General features: G+C 34.7%; 1 protein-coding gene across 1 annotated transcript in view; it reads right to left on the bottom strand.

Annotated features, from left to right (window-relative positions):
• Positions 1-22540, bottom strand: part of LOC120190447 (DNA-directed RNA polymerase III subunit 2) — a 33482-nt gene extending 10942 nt beyond the window's left edge. Inside the window, exons 1-28 of the mRNA XM_039193527.1 lie at positions 22348-22540; positions 22151-22247; positions 21947-22068; positions 21342-21434; positions 21104-21176; positions 20931-21021; positions 20795-20847; positions 18721-18785; positions 17909-18014; positions 17650-17760; positions 16432-16491; positions 15625-15663; positions 15397-15447; positions 15212-15310; positions 10205-10264; positions 10014-10106; positions 9042-9146; positions 8849-8959; positions 8583-8699; positions 7330-7446; positions 6147-6227; positions 4883-4987; positions 4726-4806; positions 4505-4636; positions 4365-4409; positions 1037-1114; positions 826-965; positions 620-707 (exon numbers count right to left, since the gene is read on the bottom strand). Coding sequence (XP_039049458.1) covers positions 620-707; positions 826-965; positions 1037-1114; positions 4365-4409; positions 4505-4636; positions 4726-4806; positions 4883-4987; positions 6147-6227; positions 7330-7446; positions 8583-8699; positions 8849-8959; positions 9042-9146; positions 10014-10106; positions 10205-10264; positions 15212-15310; positions 15397-15447; positions 15625-15663; positions 16432-16491; positions 17650-17760; positions 17909-18014; positions 18721-18785; positions 20795-20847; positions 20931-21021; positions 21104-21176; positions 21342-21434; positions 21947-22068; positions 22151-22247; positions 22348-22394 — 2460 coding nt within the window. The 5' untranslated portion in view covers positions 22395-22540. The remainder of the gene's footprint in view (positions 1-619; positions 708-825; positions 966-1036; positions 1115-4364; positions 4410-4504; positions 4637-4725; positions 4807-4882; positions 4988-6146; positions 6228-7329; positions 7447-8582; positions 8700-8848; positions 8960-9041; positions 9147-10013; positions 10107-10204; positions 10265-15211; positions 15311-15396; positions 15448-15624; positions 15664-16431; positions 16492-17649; positions 17761-17908; positions 18015-18720; positions 18786-20794; positions 20848-20930; positions 21022-21103; positions 21177-21341; positions 21435-21946; positions 22069-22150; positions 22248-22347) is intronic.
• Positions 22541-25462: the final 2922 nt, after the last annotated feature.

Raw genomic sequence — 25462 nt, 5'->3', positions numbered from 1 at the left:
AAACTGAACATATCGGTATTGAACACATCCATATCCAACACTTACACCCAAGTCGAAGTAACTTAGCTATATAGTATGTTATAGTAAACCAGATCACTCGCACTTCTAGCAGTTCTGTTAGTCATGATGTGATACAGTCCTAGGCTCGTAGCTAAGTTTGTACAACTAGAGAAAATATGTAACTTCCAGTGTCAACTATTAATAGAACCCATCAGTATGAATATAAAATCTTGAGAGGATTCTGTTACCAAAGCTATCCCCTCTTATGATAAGACGGGAAAGTGTATATTTTAAAATGCCATCTTTTAAAGGTAAATTTCGAAAATAAATGGTTAAAGTTGCCATCAAAAATTAATTCTCAACTTATCCAATATGTTGGAGAAATTTCACCACAAATAGACCCTAGACTGCTAGGGTTAGACATTGGAAGGGGTCACAAGTTACAGAAAAAGTACTCGTATAATAACAATGGTCAGTTAGAAATTAAAAAAAAAAAAAGCAAAGGATTTAATTTCATGATATAAAAAAATAAGAACAGGTTAAAAAATGCTTAAAAATCAGTAATTTGACAATGCAGCAATTCATTTGTGCAGTCGGGAAATGCAAGTAAATACATTACCTGCATCCTCTCTGAACCAGATCCGGTTCTCAGTGGCGTAAGAAGTCTATCGGATGCACCTCGATATTTTTCAATAACGTGAGCATACCTGTTACAAAAAGAATGAACAATATAATATGCGATTGATAGTTGTCAAGCCATGCAGGATTAGAAGGTATAATCAGAATCATAACAAATGCCACCATTAGGATGAAAAAGTTGCATACTTTTTCATCACAATACAACGACCAAAACCCCGGTCTAGAGAAGACTTGTTCATGACAATAGCATCCTCTATGTCATAACCACTATAACTCATGACTGCAACAGTTGCATTCTGACCAGCTCCAAGTTTATCATATCCAACCTGAAAGTAAAGGCAGTTAATTTACAGCACAAAATGGTTTGCTCATACTCAACAATATACGGACTACTAACCAATTCAATTGTCCTTGTTGTCAATAAAGGCCTCTGTGGATACACCAATAGATAAAGTAATGAGTCCATCCGGCACAACTACAGCCCAAAATATACAACCTCAGCAAGGAAAAAAGGCCATTTTAATAAAAGTATATGGACAGAGTTTCAACCAAAACAGAAACATCAGAATATCTAGAAGAGAGACATGTCTCAATAATAAAAGATATTGTGAGTCCTTCACAGTTTGCCTTTGTTCCTGGAAGGCAGTTAATTGACTGTGCTTTTATAGCTAACGAGGCCATTGATTTTTGGAGAAAAATAAGAGGAAAGGTGTTGTTTTCAAGGTTGACTTTCGGAGAGCATATGACTCGGTGGAATGGCCGATTCTATTAAGATTATTGAAAATGATGGGTTTTGGAGATAGGTGGATTTCATGGATTAATTTGTGTATCTCTTCTGCCTCTATCTCGATTCTTGTGAATGGTTCTCCTACAGCAGAATTTAAGATGGACAAAGGGCTGAGACAAGGATGCAGTTTGTCTCCTCTGTTGTTTAATTTGGTAGGGGAATTATTGAATTTAATGCTTATTAAGGCTGTGGAATGTGGTATGTTTGAAGGGTTCAGTGTCGGTAGGGAGGACAATCCTTTCCGTTTGACTCATTTGCAGTTTGCAGATGATTTAATTTTATTCTGCAGAGATTCTCCTACTCAGATCCTTAATATTAGGAGAGTTTTGAGGATTTTCAGTTTAATGTCAGGGTTGCATCTTAATTTATCCAAGAGCAAAATGTTTGGTGTCAATTTGGATGAGGATATTCTTAAGGATTGGGCCTATGCTGCAGGCTGTGGGGTGGGGGTTTTCCCTATGAAATACCTTGGTTTACCGATAGGTACTAACAAAAATTCAGAGCTGATGTGGGAACCAGTAATCCAGAAATTTAACACCAAACTAGCTGGCTGGAAAGCTTCTACTTTATCGATGGCAGGGAGGTTGGTGTTAGTGAAGGCAGTTCTGTCATCATTGCCGATTTTTTTTTTTACCTCTATGTTCAAAATTCCGCTTAAGATAAGTAACAAGCTGAATTCTTTGATGGCTAAATTCCTTTAGGGAGATAGTTTCAACAAGAGACGGATTCATTGGGTTAATTGTAAAACGGTGTGTCAACCTTATGAGAAGGGCGGATTGGGAGTCTTGGATTTGACTATGGTGAATAGAGTGTTACTTGGGAAGTGGGTTTGGAAGTTTACAAATGAAAAAGACTCAACAGTGGAAGAAGATGATTTGCTGTAAACACAATACCTCTAACTTATCTTTATCGATTAATAAGGCTGTTAATTCGCAAGATTCTTGGATTTGGAGAGGAATTGTGAACAATTGCGAGAAAAATGATGATATAGGGGTTTGTTTGAGGTCTAATTCGAAGATTCAAGTGGGGAATGGAAGATTAATTGATTTCTGGAATGATGTATGGGTTAATAATTCTACCTTAAAAGAACAATTCCCTAGGATCTTTGCCTTATCGACCAATAAATGGGGCAGAGCTGCGGAGTTTGGTTGTTATGTAAATGGCCGTTGGGTTTGGAATATTCAACTTAGGAGGAATTTGTGCGACTAGGAATTGGATCAATGGATTTCCTTAATGTCGCTGATTATTAATATTGATTTGAAGGATTCTGTTGATGATTTTCTGTCTTGGTCAGGGAAGGGTGATGGCATTTTCTCGGTTAAGTCATGTAGAGCAACTCTCTCGTGTAGTTCAGGGGGACTTTTCAGTGGAACAAGTGGGTTTGTTCTGGATTGGCACCTCCAAAAGTCGAAACATTCCTATGGCAGTTATCTCACCTAAAATTAGTTGTTAGAGTGGATTTGAAGAAAAGAGGCATTCCCTTGGATGTACTACTATGCCCTCTTTGTCATAAAGAGGATGAAACAATTCAACATCTCTTTTTACTATGTCATGTTGCTTGGGATTTGTGGAATAGGTTCGTTAGGTTATGGGAGCTTTCTATAGTTTTGCCCAATGATCCCCGATCTTTACTAGCCTCTTGGTTTTTTCTAAGGCCGTCATCTACTATATGGAATTTTATCCCGGGAGTGATGTTGTGGTCGTTATGGAAGGCGAGGAACTCAGTGGTGTTTGAAAACTGGATTTTTGACAGTTCTATATTGTTCTTCATTTGCAGGTTCAGGCTGGCCAAATGGTTTTTAGCTAAATTTCCTAAGCAAATATTCAGGCTGATCTTTTAATAGGGGATCCTTTGTTGGCAGACAGGATCTCAGTTAAGCCTTTATATAAGAAGGATCAGCGCTGGCTTCCACCTCCACCAGACTTTTATAAATTCAATGTGGATGGGGCGGTTAGAGGCGATGGTTTGCAGGGTGGAATTGGTGGATTGTTGAAAGATTCGAATGGCTCTACTTTAATTTCCTTTTCTAATGCTACGGGACCAGGCCCTCCTGTGTTTGCTAAATTGAAAGCTATCAAACAAGGCATTGATTTATTTGTTTCTTCTGAATGGGTGTTGAAGGGCAGAATAATTTTAGAGATTGATTGCAAAAAAGCAGTGGATTGGATTTCGAAGACTGTTGTTGCCCCGTCGTTTTTTAGTTCTTTGGTTGGGGAGATTGGGGCTTTAGTTTCTGCTAGAGATATTTTGGTTAGGCAGATTCCTAGGCCTTGTAATTGGGAGGCTGACAAGTTAGCCAAGGAGGGGATTGGTTTATTGTTTTTTGTAGTATATTGGGTTTGTTATGTTTATTCTGGTGGTGTTTTATAATCTGTAATCTTATGTAAGTTTGGGTTATTCATAAAATGGGGTACTCTTTTCCTCGTTTGATAGTTGCCTCTTTACAAGAGGCAACTATGAGGGAGGTTTTTAATGAGGTCTCCTATTCCTATCAAAAAAAATTCTTGATGAAATTTAAAGAGATAGTTATCAACAAATAAAATTAAAATATATAAGGAAAATTTACACCATCTGCAGCATTTGGAAAGTAACCATTATTTTGAACAACTCTGTGCCTCAAATTATTAAGGCCACGGCCCATCTCAAGTTTAAGACAGAAATATCAGAAAACAAGTCATGTTTGAGTTTATATGTGTGCATTTACAAAAGCATGTGACTTGCACACTGTGATATCAAAATTATTTGATCATTTAAATTGAGCATAATTTATAAAAAAACAGAGAATGCTTGTTTTCAACTAATGAAACCTTCATAAATTTCTTCCTGAAATCAAGAAGCTGTATTATGTATTTAGTGAAATACAAGGACTCTTTGCTCAAAGTTAGAAAAAAGAAAAAGAAAAAAAGGGATGAACACAATACTAATAACACTGCTTGCCTGATTATATGCAATATTTCCCATTGCTTGCTTCCCCATTGCACACTACAAATACAGAAACATTTAGAGATGATAAGAGAAAAAATTTACAGTTCACAACCTTGCCAAGTTTAAGATATCAAAAGTGATGAAAAAAAAACCTGATACGTATTTCTTGGTGACTGATTATGATGAGGATATGGAATCAACCCGGCAATAATACCTAAGATCGTGAAAGGCTCTATCTCAATATGGGTTGTTTCAGGTGTCGCCTCTCCTTCATACAAAGCAATCTAAGAAGATAATCATGTTTTTAGAAGTCAATTATCCATAAAATGTAACAATTGAATTTAAAACCTTTAAATCATTTGGGGAAACAAACCAGAGCATTGTTTTCCTCGTTGACATCAAGATACTCCACCAAACCATCACTTAAAAAGTCATTAAAAGTTCGAACTCCATCCTTAACAAGCACAAAATAGAATTAGCTTTCAAACAAGACTATTTTCTTTGGATAAAATCATGAACATAACTCTTACCAACAACTGCTTCATATGGTGTTCTTTGATCCTTGATATTCCCTTGTCAGCTATTACCAAGGGTCTACAAACTCGACCTCCATCAGAAGCAATGTAAACACACCGCTGATCAACATTTTTGAATCTCAAATATCAGTAAATATTTAAAATGGAAGGGAAAAAATTACAGCATACAGGAAAGATGAAAACCACTAGTCACATCTACACTCTAGTCTAATTTCAATATAATCATAGAAAACAAATACAACCATATACAGAGATGGCAACATGACAGATTGAATGGGATTAGATTATAACATGCACACAATGGGATTCAGAATTAGAACATGCACCCAAGTTGGTTCCTATCATTTTTTTTTTATAGGAAAAGTAGGTCTCATTAAAAACCTCCTTCTTAGTAGTCCTTTACCATAAGGCAAGAACCGACTAGCGGAAGGAGGAAAAGAGTACCTCAAAGTTGGTTCCTATCATTGTATTTTCCTTCTTATCTTCTCCATTTTAGAGTATTTTTGAGCAATCTGTCATCATTTATAATTAACTGTATACCCCACAGATCCCTTCATTAGAATCTCATCAAATAATTATCTTGTGCTGTACATCTGCAATATAAATGATAAGGCAATCCACAATTTATAAAAGATTGTCAAACCAGACTTGTTACACTGAAGTTTCACAATATTACCAGTGACTCAAAAGATTGTCTTGAACCCACCTTTAAATCAGATTTTGCATTGATAAGGGAGTTACAGATACAGAACTATATCCCACAAACATACTCATACGAGATCTTCCAACTACATGATAAATAAATTGTCAAACCATTTAAATGTTCACACTGTTCTCAATTTAATTGAAAAAAGAGCTAACCGAAAGGTCATCGTTGGATGTGAATGTTTTAGGGTCAGCAACAAATTACACTTACCATTATCATTCGTACTTGCAAAATGCACAATATATGAGTACAGCCCACAACAATGGATAGGTGCATTGATTATCGTAAGATCCAAAGGAATTGAGAGTATTGTAATGGAAATAACCTATATCTATATACTAGCTAACATAACGGTTCTTATTCCAAACATGAGCTATAATAATAACTCTAGTGTTTTAAGAATAAAGAAAGCAGAGATGCATTTGAGAGTTGATCTTAGCAAGCAGATAAGGTGTTTAAGATAAAAGACAGCATAGTTATAGAAATTAAATGAAAAATGATAAAATGACACGCAAGATTGTTACATAGATTTTAAGTGAAGGAAGATTTTACCTGCTTCTCATTTACAAAGACACTCACAAACTCTCCAACTTTGCCAGCTCTTCGCAACTTTCTCATAGCAATAGCAAAATGCTACATAAAGGGGAGAGAATATTATTGAACTAGAGGAACAAAGTTTTTCAACGTACACATAAATTTTTACAAAACAAGGAGAGAATATTATAGAACTAGAGGAACAAAGTTTTTCAACATATACATAAATTTTTACAATGCAAGTATGCATGCCTAGGAATTGTAAGCGACAGAAGTTTCTAGTTCTTCTATTATCTGAATATAAAAATAATTGTTCAAACACTAAATGATTTTTCATTTTTATCAAGAAGCAGGTTAAATGAAATAGTGAAGTTTTTAGAATGCTATACCTATATAATCAAAGGATGCATTCCAACCAGAAAAAGAGATGTCATATAATGACGATAAGACCAAATCTTTGGTGATAATCAATCACATCAATGAACATGACAAAACAATAAAGAATAGAAAAAATGTTGCTTTGGTCCAGCTTATGTTGCTTAGACTCGGATGTGTCGGATTCGAGTATATGTCCAACACCAGTATATTCAGATTTTTTATAAGTTCTCCCATTTATTTGGAGGACTCTTGGATGTTAGTATTCAGATACGCATCTATGAAAATGCATTGGACATGGGTGTCTAATACAAGTACTTTCTTGTCGTTCAAAATTTCTTATTATAAATTCATAACAGCTTTTTTTGCACTTACGTCTTGTCAGAAGCTTAAGCTCTTGGGGTTTAAAGCTTAACAACAGCTTTTACAAAAGCTAAAGGCTGGTTGACAGATCTCTAAAGCAGAGGAATGCCCAAGAATTTCAATCTAAAAGGTGCTAACAAATTAAATTTACCCTTATTCACTTACAAAGGTACTACTTGGAGAAAATAGTAAGAACATATAATTGCATACATGTATTAGTGTATAACAGTGATTAAATTGAGATTAAAGCTGACAGAGCTGACTTTGCATATTAATATATAATGAAAACTTCTTATTACTATTTTTTTCTCTCTCCTTACAGAGACTATGGCCTTAAACCAAGCATTAAAGAGGCTAAACTATTTGTCCAACTCTAAACCAGTTTTGCATTATTGCAGTTGAATTGAGTGACTTTTATATATGGAAATCTATTGTTTAGGCCTCAAAGGAACACCAGAAGCACCTGTGGCCTTCTATGTTTTCCCAGAATGAGCCCATTTAACATAACCAGGAATGAATTTGGTGTATGAAGCTCTTCACCAGATAGTAGCTCCAAGTCTTCAACGCCCAAGCAATAACACTGTTGTACAAAACAATGAATTTGAAATTAAAAGTAGGAAAAATCATGATATCCATAGGCATATAGATAAGGAGCAAGCTACTGGATTAATCCTTTCAGTTTGAGATGCAAAATAACTATCTTCTTCATGTCTTGTTTCTAGATTTCAATAGTAAATAAGATGTAGTAATAGCTGAAATATATAACCAAGTATAATGCTTTATGTTATTGAAATAAGTGATTACATTTTAATCTTTACAGATTATAATCATACAATAAAATCAAATTAATAACTAATTTGCAGGTTATAAAACAAAATGTCAACAAAATACTTACAATTTTCTGATCATACACAAGAGATGACACAGATTTAATAACAATATGATAGAAAAATAAAAACTTTGTATGAAGAGATTGATGCTATTGACAGAATATTATAATAATAAAACAAACAGGTGAAACGGCTTATTATAATCATAGAAAAAAATAGCTTTTTCGTTTTTCTTAATATTTATTTCAATTGGCCATCTACAGAACTCGTCAGTCTCCAGACACCATCAGCAATCAAATAATTATCTAGGCTTTTCTTTCGTTTCAACTTTCACTTTGATATGAAATTCCAGGTCTACTGAACATGAAGCTCATACAATCTTCTTTGTGCCCAAAAAAAAAATTCCATGCATGGCTAGAATTTCTTTCCTCTATTTGCTTTCTTCCTGAACCATTCTAATTCTTTTCTGGTCAAATCCCTCCTTATGTACATGGGAGTATTTTATCTCCCTAAGCAGGGTTAAAAAAAGTCAAAAATATACCTCATATTGTTTTGGTTCTTTTCTCATTGTAAAGCAAGTGTTCGATCTCAGATTAATTTTTCTCTACTCATAGCATTTCAAATATATATTAATCCTCAGAAAGAAGTTTTTTTTCTTTACATCAAATTGCTTTAAGCTATACAGATGTTCTCTATTTTGATTTTAAATTCCTTAATGTGATGACACTACAAACCATGTAACCACCCTTAAAACAGAGGGTTCACATTGAGAAACATAGAACCTCGATGTGATTAGAGTATCTCCTCGGTATTAACTCTAGAATGATGCTACTAGTATGGCATTGACTTCACAGAAAAAAGAAATTCAAAATGAATAAGTACATACCAAAGAAATCAAAGGGCCCTCATCCTCATCGGTTGTAACATGAGTCATTAAGGCTAAGTTTTTAACCAGTCCACAGGCTTCACCTTCAGGAGTATCACAAGGGCAAAGCATACCCCACTGTAGTAAATTAAAGGAACAGGAAAGAATTAAAAGAAAAATTAATAATAAAAAAACAGTAACAGACTGCAAAAAAAAAAAAAAGTAACCATCACTGAATATCCCATTTTTAAGTATATCTCAAATGCAACAGGAGACATAACACTCACCTGACTAGGTTGCAAGGCCCTTGGTCCACTTACTTTCCGAGACTTCTCAAATTGTGGGGAGACTTTTGTCATGAAGCCCAAAGTCCCAATAAAGGATAACCTTGCCAGGATCTATCAGTGAAAGATTTATCCATCAGTCTACGGTGTACTAAGAAAATATGAATGGATAAACAAAACCAAGGATGCAAAATACCTGTGTCATGCCTTTTCTGTGCATTCTGAACCGCTTGATATCAAAGTTCCCAGTTGAAAGGGTCCTTTCAAGCCCCATCGAAATGATGTCTTTACCAAGCAAAATCTACAATTCAAAGGGGAAAAAACAGGTTACAATGGATTGAGAATTTTTCTATGAAATGTAGAAATGGAAAACAGATTCAAAACAAAAACGAACAAATCAATGCAATACAAAATGACAACGAGATATAATACATTTATTTATATGTAGAACTAGCTTTTACTGTTTTTTTCTGTTTTTGTGTTCAAGCTTTAAATCAAATAAGAACTGTCATTTACTGAAACTAGGCAGTTCCAAAATACAACATTCTTTGTAGAAGAACAAATCAGTATGTTTCTCTCATAATAGTGAATAAAGGATAACTATGAGGGGCAATTTGCATGGGCGAGATTCCAGTTCATGATTGTGTTAATGTGAAACACCAAAAAAACTTTCGGACTGACTACACAGTAAGACTATTGGTACTTGAATTGACTCAAGTTCGTTAATCACTATTTTGTAGATTCAAAACCAGTTAAAAGTCAAACTTGACTATACAGTAAGACTAGTTGGACTTTCAACCAGTTGACTCTCGACTCAGGTCAGACCAGTGTTACTTTGTTAGCACTGGGACCAATACTCATTGTTAAATGCTTTATACTGTTCATGTTCTTAAAAAAATTCTGCAGAAGCCCAAGTAGAAACGAATTATGTGACTCAATGGAGATATTTTCCTATAAAAATCTTCCTCCATGACCCCCAACTCTCCTTGTTCACAACCTCCCCGCATACTTAACTCCACAACCACCTACCATCACTTCATGACAGATCAACTTTTCCAAATCCCCAAAAAATTAACAGGATTTAAAGCCGAGTAATTCACAAAACATCAAAATCTCATTAGTATATGCAAAAGAACTTGGCTTGAAAATACTGATTTCTGACACTTACACTAGAGGGATCTAAAACACTAGATCTGCTGGCCTTTGACAGGATAAGATTAATATTCTTCTTAACCTCAGCAATCGTGGTCTTGAACAAATCCTATTACATTAACAAGTCAACAAGGACAATGGAAAACATTAGGAACACACAACAAAATAAATAAGGTTTCAAGAAATAAGCATAATTATGAATAATACCTCAAAGAGAAGAGAGATTAATTGTCCTGATAACTCGAGACGCTTGTTCCCCACATAATCCTACAAAACAAAGGAAATCTGTTAACATACCTGGCACAACTAAGCTTAAATATATCACGGAGTGTAAAAGTTCATCAATTTTCATGTATCCACAAGCTCTTTGAATTCATGAATGGCCAGTATCTATGACACACCACAACACCTGATTTGATTTGGAAAGATGAACATTGAAAAAGGAATATAACAATATTAGCAGCAAACTCATCAGAAGGATGAGCCAATTTCCTGGCATAAAAATCATAAATAAAAATGCAATGCCACCCCTCATACAAAATGCTTTAAGGGTATGACTTTCTCTTTGCTTGGGGGTGACCTAGGTTAGAATAGAAAAATGACATGAACCATTTTGATCGGGTGGGATAAGAATAACACAGCAAAAACTTCCACAAGTAGTTGCAGTACATTTAGAAAGTATTTTTTGGAGCTCTAAATGAGTGAATAGGCATACGATTTTAACAGCGTAGCCCTTCTTGTACTGCTTTTCTAGATGAACTGGCAATCAATGGAGTTTCTTCTGTTTGCTCGCAAGCAGTTTCTTAGTATACAGCGACATAATAGAGCTAACTATCAGTCCACACTTGTAGTGGTTTCAAATTTACCAAAAGCTAAAAAATATCGGGTAATTTCATAGATATCCTTGAGTGACCATAATCACAACCCAAGGAAATTATGAAGAATGGTACAAACAGACTTTGAAATTACTAAAAATGCCCAACACAGGAATAAAAATTGATTCTTTTGCAATTTATTTGAAGTGGCAATTTCACCACTTAGCCAAATATTTCCAGAATTTGGCCTCAAACAATACAAATATGAAAAAGGTTGAACAACTTTAATTAAAATCAACAGGGAGAAATAGAAATTAAGTTAGAGATTGAATGACTGACAAGTGAATAGTACCAAAAGGAAGACAGTTTTGAAAGAATTCCCATCAATGTCCATTGCAAACGGAGGATTTTTTTTTTGATAGGAATTGAAGGCCTCATTAAAAACCTCCTTCTTGATTAAAGGAGCTTGTAGAAAAGCTCCTTGATCAGCGGAAGGAGGAAAAGAGTGCCTTAAGATTTCATTAACCATAAGAAACTTAAGATACAACCAGATCGCCACCCCCAACATAAACAAGCAACCAAAAACAACCAGAAAAAACCCTATACAACAACCCTAACACAACGAAAACCATCTAAGCTACAACAACATTCACAAAACTGACTGGGCAGACTTAACACCTGAACTAAGCCCGAAAACCAACACAAAAACAATACAACTGAAACAGAAGCCGAATACCACAGCTGACTCAATCCAAAAAAGCCAGAATCAAAAACAAAAGCCCTGAACTTCCACACGATAAGAGTACAAGATCTTCTTCCGCCTTACAGCCTCTTCTTGCTCGACTTGTCGACAGAGACTATCCGAACCTCCAACTCCATATAAATAAAAAGTAAGGAATCGCCTGAAAATACCAAAACTCCCACTGCCAGAATCTTCTGATATCGAAACCACTATAGAGCCTTCAAGATCAGAAAAAACTTCCTCTCTATGCACCTTTCTCTGAGAACTCTTGCTTCGACTCTAACGAGACTTCCTTTGGTGGGCCGAAAATTTTTCTTGAAAATTTCAGAGAGAACTAAAAATAGCATTCCTCTCCTCCAAAGCTCTTAGTTTCTTACGCCCATCCACTATCTCGGATTTCAATAGTTCCATCCCCTGACCAGCAAGCACTTCCTCGTGTACCACCATTACCTTAAATCCATCTGTAGGTGTGGACGACACATCTGGCAATTTCACGTTACCTTTGATTGCATCCTTAGACCCAATGTGCGCCCTACTAACACTCTCCAAGGCATGAAAAGTGCCACCAAACACATCCTCTGACCAACTGAACCGAGCATAACAGCCCCATTACGAATTGTCGGGTTAGCACAAATCAGCAGCTTATGCCCATGCACATTGTCATCGATAGCATCACACAAATCTGACTCAGACCCCACTTGCGCCCCCCTAACAACCTCCAAGGAATTAAAAGAGCCTCTCTTCTTGCAATCAGACCCATGCACAGCTATCGGGACTGTCAGGGACACAATTTCAGCAGCCCGTGCCTCTTCGGAACAAGGACCATCTCCTACTTTCTCGGCACCAGCATCTACCACCAACTCGGAAGACTTAACTGACGAGACAGCAGCAAGCTCCCCCTCCGTGGGCAACGGGGTGGCAACTGACGTATCCAACATAGACGAATCTTCCCACACGGAATCTGGGCTAAAGCAAGGTTCAAACTCAGAAACAAATACTGTAAAAGACTGTTCCCCGACTTTCAAAACAAAGGATTCTTCTACTCGGTCTTTGCAGTTCGTAATGATCTGAAACAAGGCCCTATCAAACGAGCCAGTATTTAAGGTCCCTACATCAATGGAGATAAGAGCTCCCCATTTCTCTGCAATGTTACTGAAAGTTGAATGGCTCCACACAAACGGTGAGATCCCTCTGCATGATAACCATGCCCGTCGGTTGCTACACTGAAAGTTTTCCGACCACAAATCCACTTTGTCGAAGCATTTATTCAACACTCCAATCTGATTTTTTAGAGTATAGTCCCTACTCTCTTCATCTTCAAATATGATCAAAATTGCTAAACCACTCAACCTCATAATTTTCGGGCCTAAAATGCCTTCCTTGTGCATAATAGCAGCTAACTCTTTCATTTTTATAAATTTTCTGCACCAACCAACCAAACTATCTCTAAGAGTAAACAACTTATCTTCGTCAACTACACCAATAATGGGCACCTCTTTGACATCCTCCTCTCTACTCTTGACCACAGCTGAATATGAACCAGAAAACTTTATTCTCCAGAAAACATCACGAGGTTGAAATCTCGCCAAGAAAACTCTAACCTTATTCCCTTGAATCCAAGATCTATCAGCACGGATGATAGCCCTCATCGCGTCCTCCAATCTAGAAAAGCGGACAAAACCGAACCTGCTTCCTCCCTTGCTTCTTTTGAAAGGGATGAAAGAATCGACCACCTCGCCATAATTATCGAACAATAACCTAAGACCTTGATGATGAAGACACTCTGGAATATTGAAAATAATAACTGTAAAGCAATTTTTCCCAACAGATCTTCTCATCTGACTCGCCATCTAAAGGATTTGAAGGGGATAGAGAGAAATTTTTGAAAAACGCCTAAATTTTTAGAGAGAAGGTGGAGCTTCTCCCTCCTCGCGTCCTCCAATCTAGAAAAGCGGACAAAACCGAACCTGCTTCCTCCCTTGCTTCTTTTGAAAGGGATGAAAGAATCGACCACCTCGCCATAATTATCGAACAATAACCTAAGACCTTGATGATGAAGACACTCTGGAATATTGAAAATAATAACTGTAAAGCAATTTTTCCCAACAGATCTTCTCATCTGACTCGCCATCTAAAGGATTTGAAGGGGATAGAGAAAGAAATTTTTGAAAAACGCCTAAATTTTTAGAGAGAAGGTGGAGCTTCTCTCACTAAGTAGCTATACAAATAGAGGATTTTGATTTTTCTGTACTAGTGGGTATTGTCATTTATGTCTCCTGGTAATCAATAATCGTTCATTTCAGTGCTGCAAAGACCAAATCTTCTCTTCTCTTTAGCTTGGCCTTTCTCTCCACAAAAGGCTTAAGGCCTTTAAATTGAAGTGGCCTTTAGCTCCTTTTTGATAAAACTATGATTTGTTTTATTCAATTCTCAATTCGACTCGTATACAAAGGGATTACATAGTTCAACTGAAGACTTAGTAAGCAAGTAACTAAAAACAAATACTCCAATTGAGGAAAGACCTTTAATAGTATAAGATACTCATAAATAAGATATCCTAATACTTCTAACAAAATATTAATAAATTGATAAACTAAGAAAATAATAATATTGGCTACAAATTGAAGGTGGATAGTGGTGATTGGTTAAAAGGGGGCATTGGCGGGATTCTCAAAGACTCAGGGGGTTTGCTGTTGGAGTCCTTCTCGATCCATATGGGTTCCGCCTCCTGTGGGTTTCTTCAAATTGAACGTGGATGGTGCTGTCAGTGGTGATTGGTTAAAAGGGGGCATTAGAGGGATTCTCAAAGACTCGGGGGGGTTGCTGTTGGAGTCCTCCGAGGCTGTTGGGCAGGGTCCTCCTGCAGTAGCTGAACTGTTGGCAATTAAAAGGGGTTTGTTGCTTTTTATAGAATCTATATGGTGTAATATAGGGAGACTAATTTTAGAATGCGATTTCCATTCTGTGGTAAATTGGATCAAAAACCAGGGTGGTTGTCCTAATTCATTGAGTCTTATGTTGAAGGAGATTGTATTGTTAATTAGGGATAGAGATGTGATTGTTAGGCATATTTCCAGAGGGTCCAATTGGGAGTCTGATAAACTGGCGAAAGAGGGAATTGGATGAGTAGGTTTGTGTGTAGGCAAGAGAGGTTAGTTATGGGGTTTTTTTTGAATAGGTGTGATAGTGGTAGTAGTAGGGTGATTGATGTTAACTATAATGTAATATGGTTTTGATATTCAATACAATTTTGAGACACTTTTCCTCCTTCCAAAGTCCTGTGAAATAGTTATATTTCATAGGTTATGAAGGGGGATTTTAATGAGGTCTCCCATTTCTATCAAAAATAATAATAATATTGGCTACAAAGAAAAACCATAACACAGATCACTTGATTAATCTAATCATCATGCTTTACCATTAAGCAAGGGCATTTTCATCATCATTTGCCCTCATGTGAAGCCATGTCGTAATCCTAACAGATGCCCATGAAATTTTAGTGATTGGACTGGATCATAATGTAGAAGGTATTTCTTATCGGTAGATGTAAATCTCCCAATTAATTTCTTATCGGTAGAAGGTAATATCATAATATCTTCAACCTAAGTGCTGTGCAATTTACCGAAAAGAAGAATTTTCAGTTATATGAATAGCTACCTTGTCATCCATGGCATCCTTGTTTAAGATTGCCTCCATCATCCTTCTAAGCATTACCGCAACATACAAACATTTTGGACGAAAATTATTGCAAGATACCTAGACAAAGGGGGAAATTAATTGTAAAAAAATTGTTGATTTCAAGATACCACCATTAAATTTTTGAAAACTTAAACAAAACATACTGGAACATTGGCAAGAAACACATCTCGGAGGATAGAAAAAGCTTTCCCTTCCTACCAGAAAAGGGGCAAAATAAAAATTAAGACATTAACTTAAATTAGTAATGAAATAGGCCATCATAGAACTTTGTTTTTTTGCATTTTTATTGATGAAAAGCTCTAAACCACATCATTATGTGCAATAATGTAAACACGAATATTTATGCAGAGAAAGACTAAAGGAAGAAAAACCTCGCTAGATCCGGGACCAGCATAAAGAGACTTTGTCGTCTGCAAAAGGAAGAAATTGGCGTGAAAATTTGAGCCAACCAGAAATATCGGAACAAAATTTTATATAATATACATCCATACAACAGTTAATATATCGCAAAAAGGAAAACCCGCAAACTAAACAATGCATTAACCCTTTAAATGGGCTAAGACTTTAACAAGAAAGCTTTCATAGGATATGAAAATGACAAAACAGATTATTAAACTAGTAGGTTTAGCCAAAACTATTGCTGATAAAAGAACAAACGCAATTAAAAATGTTTGATTTAACTGTAACTCGTAAACTGGTTGATTTCCAAAACAGAGAAAGTAGGGTAAAACATTAACACCCAAAAGAAAAAATCTGGAAAGTCTTCAAAAACTACAGCAGCCTTCATGTAGTTGAGAAACTCCCTGTAATCAGGAATGCAAATAGACCAAGCATAATGACTAGCTCATGGTTGATTCTTACACTGAAAGTAGATTACCATGCGGCAGACAACATAAGGAGTTTTATGAAAGACTGAAGGCCAAAAGAGTAAAACTTCAAAAGTTCTAATCCATTTCCGTTTATACTTTAGACTGACACTATTATGAATTTGACAAGGCTTCAGAGAATTTTTACCTTTAAAATGTTACATTAAAATAACAGAAAATGCAGACTGAATTAAAGTAAAATTAACATATAAACATCAAAGTAACCTTCAGGTTCCATGTACTGCACTGAAATCTAGACATAAAAAGCTAGGTTCCTAAGTTTTATTACAAAAGTAAGCGAGAGTATTGAACCTTCGTATCAAGGTACGCCAATGCTTGTTCCCGGGTATATATGCCCACACTTGCACATTCCTGGAAAAGAATAAATGGATTTTTGAGCACCACTATGTAAAGACAAGAACAACTCCAGAATAATCGAGAAGACATTGTATAAAAATATTTTTAAAACAAGCATGAAGGTCACACCATGTTATAAAACTGAAATAACAGATGCAGATTATTTTTATAATGCCAATGCTTAGAATAAATCATAAAATGGGTCACAAAAAGTAAATTGTGAAATTAGTTAATGAGGATTTTGCATGCAATAATCTGCAGCCATCAAAGCAATAGACACATTACCAAGTTAGGAAACATCTTATCTAGATAGGAGTTGAAAAGGGTTTAGTGGAAGCCAAATCTAATTGACGAACAACCCGGCATTCAATGACATTGTGTAGGAAGGGATAGATACGTACAAAGTGCAGGTTTTGGAACGGATGTGCTTCCAGAAGATTATAAGAATGCAAAAATATTACCAAGAAAATTTATGGAACAGACAATATACGATAGAAAACTGAAATTCTTTTCAAAATCTAATTTCAGTATAATTTCTTATAGTAGAGGGTGCACTTGAGAGCTATGCTGCTCCAACTATTCATTTTTGTTGAAATACCTGCATCTAACACACATTCAGACATGGGTATAGAGATATGATCCTCCAAAAACCTCCAAATAAATGGAAATCGTAAAAAAAATGAATATGCCCAAGTTGGATGCATGCCCCTATCCGACACTAATACCAGTATAATTACAAAGTAGTGTAGTTTTTTATAGTAGAAGATGCAGTTGAGACCTATGTTGCTCTGACTATTCATTTTTTTTTTATTATTTTTTTTTGAAATACCAGTATGACACAAATCCAGGCACGGGTATAAGGATATGATTCTCCAGGGAAGTACATAGGACACTAACACCCTAGTCCGAGTAACATAGCATCAGAAACTTTTCAGTTTCCTCGAGAAATCTTGAGACAGTTACAGAATCCTGCCATGATCTGGCATAAGATCTCCATTGAAGTTTAGAAATTAAATCAACTTTCATGAGTCTTACCCAAGTCATTTTATGTCCATCTCTAGCTTCATTTCTGTAATCCACTGATGAAATTTGCTCATATATTGATGCATTCATAGATCCACAAGGCATATTAAATAATACAAATTATGAACAGTTTTGCACCCTTTAGCTTACCTCTATAGAAGGCAAGAGAAGGGCACTGTAACGAGGATCTCTACCAACCATCTGCACAACCTCTTGATCACTCTCCATCCCCATCGCTTTCATGACCACCATGATAGGGATCTATGAGAAAACAATGCTCAGCAACAACTGAAGTCTAATAATGAAACATTGATAACAATTTTTTTCTCTTTTTTTTTTTTGAGTGGGGGTGGTGGGGGATGGAGAAAAAAATTAACTGAGAAGAAGAGAAAGTAAGATGCAACAAAACCTTTTTCGCAAATTGGTTGAGTAACAAATATATCTTCTCTTTCTCCATCTGAATAATTGTTTTACTTTTTGTTGCCTCCGAACTGCTTGTCACAGATGCATTTATACTGGGGGCAGAGAAGAAAATAGTCAAAAGAAAAGATATTCCGTCAAAATAAATTCGAAGGAACAAGCAGAACTGATATAAATTAGAACAAATGAAAAGGTTAAGAAAATTGATGGAAGTGGGAATGAAAATAACAAAATGACGGCTAAACTATATGGCCGAAGATAAATATAACAACCGGGTAGAAATGACAATAAAAGGATCACAGTCCCAAGTTGAAACAATAAGTCCATACAAGACTTTCTCATCCTATATTTCAAGATGAATGCATAAATACTTTACATTCTGCACACACACAAAAATAATAATAATAGTAAAACAATATAAAGTTTAACATGCTAAAATTACAATGGCTTAATAGAAGTCATTGTTTCCTTCTCAATCCTTCCATGAGCTTCAACACATACTTCCAACAAGAAGAAATGCTAAATGGCCATAAGGTGGACCAATTTAATTAGTTAATTGCTAAGAAAGTCTCCAATTGTTCATAAAATCATAGTAAGCAATGCAATATATGACCAATTATATTATAACTTCAAGAACAACTAGACTAACAACAAAACTTTGACCTGCTACTTTACATTCTTCTTCAACAAGCAATAAATTTTATGAGCAGAGTTGTATATGGAACCAAGGAAATTCTAATAAAGCATGTGATAAGGTACTGGAAGAGTCTTAGCTAGGTGTAAAAAATTGAAAGAACTCACTTTCCCTTCTTGTCTGCATCAATAATTATCCTATTCTTGGAGAGTTGTTCCTGTATTAAAATCACCTGAAAGGCATTGGCAGAATCATGACATTACAATGACAAGAATGTATCAAGAAATGGAACAATAAATATTTGAAAAATAAGAGACTACCAAGAGAAGCAAAAAATATAAGTCAGTTCCATTAAGAATAGAGATTGAAAAGATGTATAAAACAAATATGACAGTCAATATGTCTATTTCACACAAATTGAACTCATAAAGCACATAAAAAGTGCGGGTGTGAAAAACAAGTACTTAAAGTGAAAATAAGAAAACAATTATAACTTCAAAAGCCTTGATATGAATTACTCTTAAAGTAAAAAAAATAAAATTTGATATGTATTATTCTAGTAGAGGAAGATTGTTGGATTTGGTTGGGAAATGGAGAGGGCTGTTTTACAGCAAAATCATGCATGAAAACTTATTTTGATAGAGAGGGTATTGATCAATTAGAAAGTAATTGGGAAAGGTATGTTTGGAAAGGAGTAGCTCCACCACGTGTGGAATCTTTTGTTTGGCAACTTGCTCATCATAGAGTTGCGGTGAAAGAGGAACTGCTGAAGAGAGGAGTTACTGGGGTTGAAGACTCTGTCTGCCCTATGTGCAGGAAGTACAATGAGTCGGTCTCTCATTTGTTTCTTCACTGTGAAGTGGTATGGGTTTTGTGGGCTAAGTTTTTAAAGTTATGGAATGTTTTCTTTGTGGTTCCTGGTTCGTTGATGGATTTCTTAATTGCCTGGGATGACCTAGTGCCGCGATCTCATATATGGAAGTTTATTTCAAGAGCAGTGTTGTGGTATGTTTGGAAATGTAGGAATGAGGTGATTTTTCATAATGGGAAGGTAGATTCAGCGTTGTTGTTCTTCATTTCACGTTTCAGAATTGTTTCTTGGTTTGAAACATCAGTTAAGGATGTTCATTTTCATTTTGATTCCTTGATGGGGGATTTAAAACTAGCATATCAACATGTCAATCTGAATAAGAGGTATCTTCCTTCTTCTGGGTGGAGTCCTCCGGAAGGGTTCTTAAAAGTAAATGTAGATGGTGCAATGGTCAAAGGTTGGGATAAGGGTGGAATAGGTGGCTTGATTAGGGATGGCAGTGGGTTGGTGCTTGGGTCATTTTCAGAGAAGGTAGGGGGAGGTCCTCCCTTTCTCGCAGAGCTTTTGGCGATCAATAGAGGGTTGATTCTTATTGAGGAAGTTGAAGCTGATTTCTTTTCAAATCAGAGGATCATTTTGGAATCGGATTCTTCTAATGTTGTGAAGTGGATTAATAATCCGAACCTTAGTACTACTTTGCTTCAATCCTTGGTAAGGGATATAGCTTCTACTGTGGAGAGGAAGAGTATTATCACAAGGCTCATCTCGAGAGCAGCAAATTGGGAAGCGGATGAATTAGCTAAAGCTGGTATAGGCTGATTTTTAGGTTTGTGTTATGGTTAAGGTGTTATGCCTTGGTTGTTCTTATTTAGGGAGTATTAGGGTGTGTTATGTTTTCAGATTTATGGTTTTCTGTTTTGTAAGAAGTTGATAGTTGTTGAGGTGTGGAGGTGTATTATTGTTCTAATTAATAAAAGTTAGAGGCACTCTTTTCCTCCTTCCAATGTCCTTCATGTTATGTTTGTAACATGTAGGATAAGAAGGGGGGTTTTAATGAGGCCTTATTTTATCAAAAAAAAAACTATGTTTATACCATCACTTCATCCTACCAAAATCCTATCCAACAGGCAACAATCCAGAGAAATATCAAGACCATTTTCTGATGGGTCCATTCAACATACTAGATCAAATGAGGTGGAACTAGAAATTAGCACAAAAATACTAATTCCGTTTACTTTCATCCATTTTATGTATGATGATTCACCAACTACTTCACTACAAATTTCTGGCCCATCATGAATATTAATTGTATATTGTGTATGGAAATTACTACCAAACTAAAACCATGTTATAATGAATGTGTATTCATGTGCAAGGTAAGTGAAGAACAAAGCAAACAGATAAGTATACAATAAAGATGGTCTAATTACCTTCTCTGTTCCTTTGATGACAAAATACCCTCCGGGATCAAGAGGGCACTCACCTAATATCAGACAATGAAAACCAAAAAATATAATAAGAAAGTGAGAAAAGGAACAACCATTTTTGAGTTTAGTGAACACAAACCAAGCCTTGCAAGTTCAGCTTCATCTTTTCCATACAACACGCAGCAGCAACTCCTTAACATGATGGGCATTCTTCCGATAACAAGATTATTCTGCAAGGAAGAATATTTTGTATTACATTCAAAGCACCTATCTTTCTGCATCATACACACATCAAAAAAGTATCTGATGTACCTTTTCTAGTCTAGTTTTCTGCCCATGACTCCCATGAATGTACTCTATGTTGACCAATATCGGTGCAGAATACCTTAAATTAACGCCATATTAGCAAGATGAAAGAGAACAATATGCACTACTCACTATTCCATTTAAAGTTTCAGTTGTTATAACACCAGGAAAAAATTCAATTATTCCAAAAATGCCTATATGAAATAGTTGAACATAGAAATGTATGAATGTATTTAGTACATACGTCATATCTGACAATCGGCATGTATGAGGATTGATTTTTTCACTGATCCCATCAACCGTCATGGAGGGATCACCAATTCTAACATCTTTGAACCTGCACCAGAACACCAGTAACAATTGAAGTAGAGGCAGAAAAAAGTCTAAATCCAAATTATGCCAATAGGAAACTTAGTTCACTGTATGCAGATAAGTCATAACCAGAATTCCAGGGACCAAATACAAGGCAACCAAACTATAGCATGGAAGAAAAACAGCTAAGGCTCCCTGAGGTTTTTAATATCACTAATTCATCGCTTGCTCTTAGCTTGCTCAAATGCTACTGACAATAAAATTCCTCATATTTTATTACAAACAGCAAATAGTTAAGCCATAACACATCCGAAGTTAATATTCCATATAAAAGTAATATAGCATGTGATCATTCGAAAAAAGCCTTTCTTTTATTTATTTTTAACTGTTCAAAAGATTATATCTTGCTTTTAAAAGCAAATAAAATAATAATAATAACAACTAGCTACAATCAAACGGAACCTGCATCAGCTAGTTGGCAAAATATAATTTATAACAATCATAACCCAAAAAATAAACAAAAAAATGCTTTCAAACCTGAGGTAAATACTGGGGTCAAGATCGGCCACAATCCGGTCATTGGCACGAACAATCTTCTTTATCCCAGTATTAACGAAATAATTAAATGAATCCAAGTGCTGCTTCACTAACCCTCTAACCTATTCACCCAGAACCCAAAATTCAGTTCAAAAACATATACACATTCACATAGAAAAAAATAATAAATTAACATCAAACCACCTTTAAAAACTCCGGAAGAAGTTGAAACTTGTCGACAGCTGTTTTGATTGGAGCAGCAAGCTTTTGCTTGTCCACTGCTATCTCAGAAGCATTTAAGCTATGGGGTTTTCCCAATAAACAAAAAATTGAAGTTAGAAATTAAACAAAATAAAATCACATTTGGTAAAAAATAACATAAATATGGAAGAAAAAATTACTTCCTCGTGCTGTTATTGAGAAGTATATCTTCTTGCTTGAGACCCATTTTTTATTTTGATTGAAGTTTAGTGAGCTTTCTGGAAATTAGATTAAATTTTAGCAGAAGAGTGTTTAAAAACTGCAGAGAGGTTTTCGTGGAGTATTTGGCTTGTTTGGGAACGCTGTGTGCACTAGGGGCTTGCTGAAAGCTTTGCTGGGACCACCTAGAATTTGGAAAGGCACAACTGGCATATGGAGGCGGCAATAAGATATGAATAAATCCTAGCTTGCTAGGTTTCTTCAAAATGTTAACAAATGAGTTCTTAGGGCTTCCAACCAGTTGGGCTTGGGTGTTTTAGGGTCATTGGTTAATGTTTGGTTTAAGTCAATTTGGGTCAAATGTGGACTGCCAGATTCAATGTAATGGGTTGATAGACGCTGTGAATTTGGGCTTCAATGGTGTAGGCTAATTTGTATGTAATGGACTTAAAATTTGGGGTTGTAAATGGACATTTAATTTGGGAATGTTTATTTGTTTATATTTGAAAAAAAAAATGCAGAGAAACCGCGTCACCTTTTTGTTTCTAAAACCCTGGCTTAAAACTTCAAACCTTTGTTTCCAAATGGATGCATACCATTCTTCATGGGCCAAACCCATGAAAATACGGGTCTTCGAGCATAGCCCTGTTCTTTTTCATTAATGTTAGCTTCAACTTACTAATTACAGCGGGTTGAAAATCTATAATTTTTGAATTATTCAATTTCATAGTTGTATCTAAAGATTAAAATATGTTTTTATTTTTGAATAATTTTATTGTTATTGTTATTTAAATTCTAATTAAATATTATTATCTGCTAAATATTTGAATATACAAAATAAAATTTTAAATTATATTTTGGATACTAGAATTCATACAAATATGTTATTTGAATGAACAATGTTCAAATCTGTTATAATTTTTTAATCCAAAGTTAAATTCAAATATTAAAATTTGAAAATGCATAATTAGTGTGAACTCAAATAATAGATATCCAAAAAACTTTATCCATAAATTAAAATAGTTTAACTGCAAAGAATGTGAATGAATATAAATTATAATTCAATATTTTATTAAAATTTATTTATTCAAAATTTCATATAATTTTAATTCAATAATTTTATTTTTGAAAGAAGACATCTTTAATATTAACTGAAATAGCATCCTGTAGTACATAATCGAAAATAAAATCTAGGCATTCATGAAAAAAAAACACAGAAGTATCTAGAAAAACATAACTATTGTGATCAGAAATTCAAATCATGGTCGCTGTCGTGTTTTTGGAAGGCACCGCTACTGCTATATCGCGGGCATAGCAAACGCTATTGCGGTGACTACAGGTGTTGCAGTCAAATAATAGCGTTTTCAGAGGGCATCGCTACCGCTATATCGAGGACGCTATTACAGTCGCAGACCACTATTTAAATCTCTAGTCGTGACTCAACCTTGATAGATCAATCCGACGCTGGAGCAATTGAACAACCAAATTGGAGGCATCACTTTCGACCGTGATCTGCCGGTATCGAAGGTCGACCGCTAGCCGAATACCAGATGTTATCGTTTGTGCTTCAACAGGATCACCGGTAAAGGGCCAGCAACTACCAGGCCATTGTTATAATATTTTGAACTATGATGAAATATAATTTATATGTATCATACTTAATTTATTCAATTTTTTAATTTTAAAATAATAAAAAAATATAGATTTAAATATTTTAGATTATATTGAAAATATAATTTAATACGAACATAACGTGCAATTCAATATATATTAAAAATTACATATTTAATTTCTTTAATTTTAGTATAATAATAAAAATAATAGTTTATATTTTTGTAAAGTGTAACTCGTCTATATTTGATTTTAACTCTGTTCTTTTAAAAATCTATCCCCAAGCTGAAATATTAAAAAAATATAATCTTATAAAATTATCTCAAAGTCGTTCGTTTCAAATTTTTTACAGGACCGTGTTAAAAAGTAAATTGTAAGGAAACCCCTTGTATGGTATGAATTTACGAAGATCGTACTCATATAATACATTAAAGGGACGTTGAGTTTGTGGAAAAAATCATTATTATTAAGAGAAATGTTCTTTATCAGATAATAATTTATTATCGATAATAGTATTCTTTTGGTTAAATGTTATTACATTCAAATTCTTAGATATTATACCATTTTCATTATTTTGGACAAAAATAACCCTAAAATAATAAAAAATTTCACATGAATAATTCTCAATTTTTATTCTTGGTGTTTTACTCAAAATTATAAACATAATAATAATATACAAAGAGTTTGATTTAGTAAAAATATTTATAAATTTGAGTAGTTAAAATTATTTTATATTTTTAATATTAAATATATTAATCATTTTTTAATTTGATGAGGTGAAAATGATATTATTGTAAAAAAATAATTATTTAAAATAATATTTAACTTTGAGTTATTAAAAAAATGAATCTTATACATTAAAAAACAATATATTTATCCACTCCCACAACATTATTTTTTTCATATTATATTATATTTTATATAAATAAATATGATACTTATAAACTTATTTTAAAATATAAATTCGATATACTAATTATATTAATTATATGTTAAATGTATTTTTTCTTCAAAAAGTAAAACTTTAATATTCAATTATAAATATTTGAATACAAAAAACTATATATGATATACATCTAAATAATCTTATATTCCTCAAATCAGACGCTATAATCTTACATTTCTGCTGAATCAAACCAAACAAGATAATATAACATTTCGAATGGATAATCTTGCATTATGTGTACCAAATGCCCCTACTGTGTCTGAGGCTCGGCGGCAAAGTAGTCTCAGGCTTAATATTACATATTCAAGCTCTCCATCCTACAAGGCTTGAACCCAAAAACTAATAAGATTTATGTTGTTTTATCAAGCTAGAGTTTCACAGTTGACCGTCATTTTAATGAGCAGAACAGAAGAATATACAATCTTGAGCCATATTACAATCCTGTGCTACGTTCGCACATAAATCATTTATGTTGGTAGTTGAGCCATATATATATTAATGATGTAGGCAAGTGAGAAAAGAAGCACTTGTTGATTGGA

The sequence above is a fragment of the Hibiscus syriacus genome, unplaced genomic scaffold (assembly GCF_006381635.1).
Source record: "Hibiscus syriacus cultivar Baekdansim isolate YM2019G1 unplaced genomic scaffold, ASM638163v2 tig00116962_pilon, whole genome shotgun sequence".
Taxonomy (NCBI): domain Eukaryota; kingdom Viridiplantae; phylum Streptophyta; class Magnoliopsida; order Malvales; family Malvaceae; genus Hibiscus; species Hibiscus syriacus.
Note: the sequence above shows the minus strand (reverse complement) of the source record. Positions and strands in the feature narration are given on the sequence as shown.